Raw genomic sequence first — 9441 nt, 5'->3', positions numbered from 1 at the left:
GGGCTGGTCAGACCATAGGGCTGGTCAGACCATAGGGCTGGTCAGACCATAGGGCTGGTCAGACCATAGGGCTGGTCAGACCATAGTGCTGGTCAGACCACAGGGCTGGTCAGACCACAGGGCTGGTCAGACCACAGGGCAGTGCTGGTCAGACCATAGTGCTGGTCAGACCATAGGGCTGGTCAGACCATAGGGCTGGTCAGACCACAGGGCTGGTCAGACCACAGGGCAGTGCTGGTCAGACCATAGTGCTGGTCAGACCATAGGGCTGGTCAGACCATAGGGCTGGTCAGACCATAGGGCTGGTCAGACCACACGGCAGTGCTGGTCAGACCATAGTGCTGGTCAGACCATAGGGCTGGTCAGACCATAGGGCTGGTCAGACCACTGGACTGGTCAGACCATAGGGCTGGTCAAACCATAGTGCTGGTCAGACCATAGGGCTGGTCAGACCATAGGGCTGGTCAGACCACAGGGCAGTGCTGGTCAGACCATAGTGCTGGTCAGACCATAGGGCTGGTCAGACCATAGTGCTGGTCAGACCACAGGGCAGTGCTGGTCAGACCATAGTGCTGGTCAGACCATAGTGCTGGTCAGACCATAGTGCTGGTCAGACCATAGTGCTGGTCAGACCATAGGGCTGGTCAGACCATAGTGCTGGTCAGACCATAGTGCTGGTCAGACCATAAGGCTGGTCAGACCATAGGGCTGGTCAGACCATAGTGCTGGTCAGACCATAGGGCTGGTCAGACCATAGGGCTGGTCAGACCACTGGACTGGTCAGACCATAGGGCTGGTCAGACCATAGGGCTGGTCAGACCATAGGGCTGGTCAGACCATAGGGCTGGTCAGACCATAGGGCTGGTCAGACCATAGTGCTGGTCAGACCACAGGGCTGGTCAGACCACAGGGCTGGTCAGACCACAGGGCAGTGCTGGTCAGACCATAGTGCTGGTCAGACCATAGGGCTGGTCAGACCATAGGGCTGGTCAGACCACAGGGCAGTGCTGGTCAGACCATAGGGCTGGTCAGACCATAGGGCTGGTCAGACCATAGGGCTGGTCAGACCATGGGGCTGGTCAGACCACAGGGCAGTGCTGGTCAGACGATAGTGCTGGTCAGACCATAGGGCTGGTCAGACCATAGGGCTGGTCAGACCATAGGGCTGGTCAGACCACATGGCAGTGCCGGTCAGACCATAGTGCTGGTCAGACCATAGGGCTGGTCAGACCATAGGGCTGGTCAGACCACAGGGCAGTGCTGGTCAGACCATAGTGCTGGTCAGACCATAGTGCTGGTCAGACCATAGGGCTGGTCAGACCATAGGGCTATTCAGACCACACGGCAGTGCTGGTCAGACCATAGTGCTGGTCAGACCATAGGGCTGGTCAGACCATAGGGCTGGTCAGACCACAGGGCAGTGCTGGTCAGACCATAGTGCTGGTCAGACCATACTGCTGGTCAGACCATAGGGCTGGTCAGACCATAGGGCTGGTCAGACCACAGGGCAGTGCTGGTCAGACCATAGTGCTGGTCAGACCATAGGGCTGGTCAGACCATAGGGCTGGTCAGACCACAGGGCAGTGCTGGTCAGACCATAGTGCTGGTCAGACCATAGTGCTGGTCAGACCATAGTGCTGGTCAGACCATAGGGCTGGTCAGACCATAGGGCTGGTCAGACCATAGTGCTGGTCAGACCATAGTGCTGGTCAGACCATAGTGCTGGTCAGACCATAGGGCTGGTCAGACCATAGTGCTGGTCAGACCATAGTGCTGGTCAGACCATAGGGCTGGTCAGACCATAGTGCTGGTCAGACCATAGTGCTGGTCAGACCATAGGGCTGGTCAGACCATAGTGCTGGTCAGACCATAGGGCTGGTCAGACCATAGTGCTGGTCAGACCATAGTGCTGGTCAGACCATAGGGCTGGTCAGACCATAGTGCTGGTCAGACCATAGTGCTGGTCAGACCATAGGGCTGGTCAGACCATAGTGCTGGTCAGACCATAGGGCTGGTCAGATCATAGGGCTGGTCAGACCGGCCCTGTGGTCTAATTTTGGATGGAGTTATTATCTTACATGTTCTCATTTAATTCATTGAATTTCACGACTGTTCTAATGCAATTTTTTTTTAGGTCCTCAAGGCTCATATGGGACTTTAGCTGTCATATTGTCTTATTATTCTGTTAATTATTATTCACTGTAAACAGATAATCCTTTTCAACTCTGTAATTTTCCCATAGATATTTTGTATATCTTTATCATGTCTCCTCCCTCAAATCTTTTTTTTTTGTCGTCGCAAGATCAGGTTCCTTGAACCTTTTATTGTACACATTCCAAAGCAAATCTGGAACGTTCATCATTGCAAATTTTTTTCACTTTTTCAAATTTTTACGCTCATTCAAATCCATGCCGGGCTGCATTCTCTAGAACTAGTTTCACATAGGTGGTGCGAATAGCGTTATGAATACTTCCTTATCAGGGTTCTTGAAGGTTATTCTGGTGTCCGCCAATTTGTGTGTGCCGGAGCATGTGTGTTTTACTGCATGCATTTGTATCTACTGTTTATGCCTGAAGGATCGAGCTATTAGCTCTTGGACCCTGCCTTTCTAACGAAAGGTTGTTTAATGTACTGACTCCCAACCTATTGTTCTCTAGCATATCTACTACATATATTTCTCTCTCACACCCAAACACACACACATACATCTCCAGGATGCAGTCTGCAACAGCTCTCTAATGCCCAGGTACCTGTTCAACAGCTCTCTAATGCCCAGGTACCTGTTCAACAGCTAGGTGGACAAAGACATTAGGTGAAAGAAACTCTGCCCATTTAGACACTCACCTCTCAAATCTGAAAATAAAAGAATTTATTACGTTCCAGTCCGTTTTGGACTATTATCAACCATTAATATAAGATAATCCACAGGAGCCGTGATCAGGATTCGAACCTATGTACTGGGTGTTCCCAGATGCACGCTCTAATACCCATCGCAAAGGTTCGAATCCTCATCACGGCTCCTGTGGATTTTGAAATTGATACATCACGATAATGTGATTTCTCTGTGAACCATTATGTGATAATGTAATAATGGTAAGAAGGTAACAGTGGTTGATAATGGCCCCAGGACGGACCGGAACCTCGTCAATTCTTTTAATTTCCGATTTGATTTGTGTGTTGAGTATCTTATTGTTTGTTACGTTGTTCAGACTTACTCTCTGCCTATTTGTTTTGGCTCGGCCGGGACTCGAAGCTGGGTTCGTATGTGTGTTATGTGTATGAGTTTCTGTGAGAGTGAGGGGAGGAGCTGTGGGTGTGCATGGTGAGTGAGCCAGTTCCAGAGGTCTCTGGGGTGACCTAGCAGTGGTCAGCCAGCAGGATGTACTAAAAAACATATATTGTACAATGCTTTATTTCCTATGATTATTGTAACACAATTCTGTACACCGGAGCTGTACAAGGTACAGCGACCAACCCTCTTGGGCTCTGTCACTGTCCCCACCATACCTGGGTACGTCCTCGCCAAGAGGCGCCCACGTCAAGATGCTCCCACGCCAAGGAACGTCTACGACAAGGAACGCCCACGCCAAGACGTGCCCACGCCAAGATACGCCAACGCCAGGACGCTCCTACGTCAAGATGCTCCCACGCCAAGGAATGTCTACGACAAGGAACGCCCACGCCAAGTCGCGCCCACGCCAAGACGCGACTGTGGTTCGACTAGTTGCAGAGTGAGAGAGAGGAAGGAGGAGGAGGAGGAGGAGGAGGAGGAGGGAAGTGGAGATGCGATTCAATCATGATACGTTTCTGGACTGAGGAAGACACCTTAGGCGGCCTCCACGGCGGCTGCCTCAGCTGCGGGTGCCTCAGCTGCGGGTGCGGGTGCGGCGGGTGCAGCAGCGGCAATTACATGGCTGCCAAAGGTATAGGGGTAGGGGTAGCTGCTAAAGCCAGCAAACTGGGGAAAGGTGTAGCCGTAATGGGGTATCTGTTGCGTGATGTACCCGGTGGAGCTCTTGACGATGGGGGTTCCTTGCGTGTAGGTGACGCCGACGGGAACAATTTGCTGGCCGATGACGGGGGTCTGCACGGCGTATGCGTGGGCCTCGTTGGTGGAGTAGGCGAAGTTGCCGCCCAGGCGATGACTCTGGATGATGGCGGAGTCGTAGGACGGGGCTCGGTAAGCCACGGCACCGGGCACAACCACCTGGGCGGAGGCGCAGGCGGCCATAACACACAGGATCACCAGCTGGGGGAAAACGCAAGTATATACGGTAACTATGGAGACCAGAGGCTGGCGTGAGTCACAAGTCATAACGGTATGTCACAATAATCGTATCAAGACAACACTAAACCTGAACATTAAGAGACGTGACGCCGAGACGTTTTAACGTCACCAACGTGTACGTTTATGTCTACGTCAGGAGTTACTCACAGACTTCATGATGGTGGCGGCGAGGTACTGGCGAGGTACAGGCGGTGTACAGCTTGTGGTGGAGGACACTGGCCGCAGCCCCTTATGTAGCGGCGGTGTGCTGACGTCAGGCCAGGGCGGGGCCCAGACACGCCCCGTGTGGGAAGCGTTTGGGCAAGAGGGATGGTGTTGGGACCTTCAATACGGATCCTGAGAGCGAGGACAGGTAGGTGGGGCGACTCCTCATCCTCTGTCATGATCTCTCCTGGGTTTCTTGTGTGTTACATCTTCCTCCATTATCAACCACAACACACACTCACCAAATTTAGCCTTCTTTGGTCAATGATAATTTGGTGTTATAAGCTTGTCCCGTGATGTTATTGATGTCCAGGTGGACCTGTCTCTCACCTCATGATGTTGATGTCCAGGTGGACCTGTCTCTCACCTCATGATGTTGATGTCCAGGTGGACCTGTCTCTCACCTCATGATGTTGATGTCCAGGTGGACCTGTCTCTCACCTCATGATGTTGATGTCCTCATGATACTGATCTCGTCACAGTGTTCAGTGTCTCTCTCTAGAACCTTCATTAACATAATGGGGGGTTCCTGTGTAATGTCTTGCGAAAACTATGTTTTAATTGTTCGGTGTTGCTTCACTGGAGTCGTCACAGTGGAGCTACCATACAGAAGTCGTCACAGTGGATTTGCCATACAGGGGGCGTCACGGTGGAGTTGCCACACAGGGGTTGTCACAGTAGAGTTTGCCATACAGGGGTCGTCACAGTGAAGTTGCCATACAGAGGTTGTCACAGTGGAGTTGCCACACAAGAGTCGTCACATTGGAGTTGCCATAGAGGGGTCGTCACAGTGGAGTTGCCATATAGAGGTCGTCACAGTGGAGTTGCCATAAAGGGGTCCTCACAGTGGAATGGCCATACAGGAGTCGTCACTGTGGAGTTGCCATACAGGAGTAATCACAGTGGAGTTGCCATACAGGAGTCGTTACAATGGAGTTGCCATACAGGAGTCGTCACAGTGGAGTTACCATACAGGGGTCGTCACAGAGGAGTTGCCATACAGGAGTCGTCACTGTGGAGTTGCCATTCAGGGGTCGTCACAGTGGAGTTGCCATACAGGAGTCGTCACAGTGGAGTTGCCATACAGGAGTCGTCACAGTGGAGTTGCCATACAGGGGTCGTCACAGAGGCATTACCATACAAGAGTCGTCAGAGTGGAGTTGCCATACAGGAGTCGTCAAAGTGGAGTTGCCATACAGGCGTCGTCACAGTGGAGTTGCTATACAGGGGTCGTCACAGAGGAGTTGCCATACAGGAGTCGTCACAGTGGAGTTGCCATACAGGGGTCGTCACAGTGGAGTTGCCATACAGGGGTCGTCACAGTGGAGTTGCCATACAGGAGTCGTCACAGTGGCGTTGCCATACAGGGGTCGTCACAGAGGAGTCGTGACGAAAGTGGTGTTACCAGAAAGGAAGCTAAATGCTAACTTTAACTCTTATTATTATTTAATATATCGCAAAATAATTTACATTTAAACGTTTTTTACCATATACAAAAGCGGAATTCTCCATTGTCATTTTGTCAGCTGTTTTATCCCATAATGAATGGTGAATACTGCCTATCCTTTGAACACATTTCATCGATATCAAGCGTTCTTTTCATTCTTTCCTCATGAAAAAATAATATATGTCGACCGTGACAGGACTCGAACCTGCAATCTTCGGATCCGAAGTCCGACGCCTTATCCATTAGGCCACACGGTCTTACATGTAAGACCCACCTGCACACATGCTACACGCCTGCTACACATACTCACATACTCACCTTACACCCCTCATTCATCACACGGAGATGCAGAACGTCCCGGGAGACTAGGACCGAGCGAACGGGGACATCTTTCACTCCTTGAGACGGCCCCCCCTTAACCTGGGACAGCTGGCCACAGGTGGCTCACCTGGCCCAGGTGTTGTGCCCGGTTCTAGGCGTAGAATCCTCTACTGGGGTCGTCACAGTGGAGTTGCCATACAGGGGTAACCACAGTGGAGTTGTCATACAGGGGTCGTCACAGTGGAGTTGTCATACAGGGGTCGTCACAGTGGAGTTGTCATACAGGGGTCGTCACAGTGGAGTTGTCATGCAGGGGTCGTCACAGTGAAGTTGTCATACAGGGGTCGTCACAGTGGAGTTGTCATACAGGGGTCGTCACAGTGGAGTTGTCATACAGGGGTCGTCACAGTGGAGTTGTCATACAGGGGTCGTCACAGTGGAGTTGTCATGCAGGGGTCGTCACAGTGAAGTTGTCATACAGGGGTCGTCACAGTGGAGTTGACATACAGGGGTCGTCACAGTGTTGTCATACAGGGGTCGTCACAGTGGAGTTGTCATACAGGGGTCGTCACAGTGGAGTTGACATCTTAATACTTATACAGTGCCCACAGCTAAGTACCCTTTATTTGATGCATCATTTACAGATCTATTAATAGCGGGGTGATTGTTCGTCAAGCAGCGGGATAACACCTAATAACAGGTGATTAGAATTCCATCTGTAGATATTAATAATTTTGAATATGAATTGAGTAGTTAAATCAATTGCTACTGGTAGTTATTTATCTTGCAGCTCGAGAGACGAATTCCTCATGCTGCCTTCTCCCTGTTAACCGTACCATTCGTCAGTGTACCAGACTTGGAGATTAAGAGGACTTCCATGGTTATCTAAAGGAATCGGCTACAAGCTAAGGCTTATTTCTTTTTATCCATTTCCTTGCAATTTGATGTATTCAGAATGTTTGATATTAATGTGTGATTTACTGTAACTCACTACTATGCTCATATTCATGTTCTTCTTTATGTGAATGATATTATATTCAGCATTATTTATAGGATTAGATTATTATTAATTGAATTAGTGAACGAACCACACTGATTCCTGGACGTACTTACCTCCAGTAATAACCCCCCAATGTAGGTGTTTGAGGTTTGTTTCTTTAATAATACAGCCCATTAATTATTCTTATGATCATACTTTCTAGTTATATCCATAGTCACTGGTTTTCTCTAGAATTTTATCTAATGATCTGAAATTCTCAGTTTCCCTCTTTACTTTAAAAGCGGGTGGTCCTTCGTAATTTAATTTACTACTTTAATTATTAATTAATCAGAATCAAGCCCAAATATCCCACAGGGGTCGTCACAATGGAGTTGCCATACAGGGGTCGTCACTATGGAGTTGTCATACAGGGGGTCGTCACAGTGCTGACATACAAGAGTCGTCACAGTAAAGTTGCCATCGAGGAGTCGTCACAGTGGAGTTGCCATACAGTGGTCGTCAGAGTGGAGTTGCCATACATGGGTCGTCACAATGGAGTTGCCATACAGGGGTCGTCACAGTGGAGTTGCCATACAGGGGGTCGTCACAGTGGAGTTGCAATGCAGGGGTCGTCACAGTGGAGTTGCCATACAGGGGTCGTCACAATGGAGTGCCCATACAGGGGTCGTCACAATGGAGTGGCCATACAGGGGTCGTCACAGTGGAGTTGCAATACAAGGGTCGTCACAATAGAGTTGCCATGCAGGGGTCGTCACAATGGAGTTGCCATACTACGGTCGTCATAGTGGAGTTGCCATATTGGGGTCGTCACAAAAGTGGTGTCACCAGAGAAAAAGCTAAATGCTAAATTTAACTCTTATTATTATTATTTAATATATCGCAAAATAATTTACATATAAATATTTTTTACCATATACACAAGCGAAATTCTCCAGTGTCATTTTGTTAGTGGTTTTATACCATAAGATATGGTGAATACTGCCTGTCCTTTGAGCACATTTCATCGATTTGAGCCGTTCTTTCCTCGTGAAAAAAAACTATATGTCGACCGTGACAGGACTCGAACCTGCAATCTTCGGATCCGAAGTCCGACGCCTTATCCATTAGGCCACACGGTCTTACATGTTAGGTAGCTTTGTGTTAGTTTTTTTTAGTGTATGCCACGTCGAACTTCAGTTCTTGGGTCCTGTATTGTTCGGTTATGGCGAGGACTTCTAAGTCTGTTGGTCACTGTCATCTTGAGATTATTTCGGGGCTTTTAGTGTCCCCGCGGCCCGGTCCTCGACCAGGCTTCCACCCCCAGGAAGCAGCCCGTGACAGCAGACTTACACCTAGGTACCTATTTTACTGCTAGGTAACAGGGGCATAGGGTGAAAGAAACTTTGCCCATTGTTTCTCGCCGGCGCCTGGGATCGAACCCAGGACCACAGAATCACAAGTCCAGTGTGCTGTCCGATCGGCAGACCGGCTCCCGGCGTTTTTATCTACTTTTGAAACTACGCGAGACTTTGGCCTCATCCAGAACACACTTTTACTTGTTCACACTGAAGGAATCCTTAGTTAGGCTTCTAGAATCCACGCGTCTAATTCAGTCCTTACCTTCCCAGCTATGACCTGGTATGGGATAAATGGTCTGATGGTGAACCTTTGGGAGTAAGTGTGATCAATTTACCCTTCGTTATAATGGGGAACTAAGTATGCAACCTTGAACTGTGCTTTGTAGTACAGTTATCTCAAGCAATGAGAGGATTCTATAATTTTTATTAGACATTCACTTACAAAAAATAGTAATTAAATATTTGCATGAATGAAAACAAATTAAAGCGTAATATTAATTATATTTACGATAATGCAATATGATTAGTAAACAAAAACGTGTCAAATCATGGAGGAATGTCATATTCTGTTAATCTCTGGCACACGCAGCACAGAACATTACCCCAGGAGCTCTCTGGTAGTCTCTTGATGTTTCTTAGATCCCATAGCACAGAACACTACCCCAGGAGAAACTGGAAGTGTCTTCGTGTTAGTACTCGTAGCACGGAACACGACCCCAGGAGCTACCTGGGACACTCTTGGCCTTCTCCAGCACCCATGACACGGAACATAACTCCAGAAGCCAGCTGCAAGTCACGTAGCAGCCCTGAGTGGCATCCCAACCAGAATAGTTAATGAAGGAAA

General features: G+C 49.1%; 1 protein-coding gene and 2 non-coding genes across 3 annotated transcripts; all 3 read right to left on the bottom strand.

Annotated features, from left to right (window-relative positions):
- Positions 1-3396: 3396 nt before the first annotated feature.
- LOC123765351 (uncharacterized) lies at positions 3397-4566 on the bottom strand. Its single transcript, XM_045753899.2, has 2 exons — positions 4436-4566; positions 3397-4249 (listed from the first exon to the last, which is right to left on the bottom strand). Exons 1-2 carry the CDS (start codon positions 4442-4444, stop codon positions 3827-3829), a joined length of 432 nt encoding a protein of 143 aa, XP_045609855.1. The 5' UTR covers positions 4445-4566; the 3' UTR covers positions 3397-3826.
- Positions 4567-6123: 1557 nt separating this feature from the next.
- TRNAR-UCG (transfer RNA arginine (anticodon UCG)) lies at positions 6124-6196 on the bottom strand. The gene has a single exon. It is a non-coding gene; the product is annotated as a tRNA-Arg (tRNA).
- Positions 6197-8305: 2109 nt separating this feature from the next.
- TRNAR-UCG (transfer RNA arginine (anticodon UCG)) lies at positions 8306-8378 on the bottom strand. Its single transcript has one exon. It is a non-coding gene; the product is annotated as a tRNA-Arg (tRNA).
- Between the last annotated feature and the right edge of the window lie 1063 nt (positions 8379-9441).

Source organism: Procambarus clarkii, chromosome 33 (assembly GCF_040958095.1).
Source record: "Procambarus clarkii isolate CNS0578487 chromosome 33, FALCON_Pclarkii_2.0, whole genome shotgun sequence".
NCBI classification, from domain to species: domain Eukaryota; kingdom Metazoa; phylum Arthropoda; class Malacostraca; order Decapoda; family Cambaridae; genus Procambarus; species Procambarus clarkii.
Note: the sequence above shows the minus strand (reverse complement) of the source record. Positions and strands in the feature narration are given on the sequence as shown.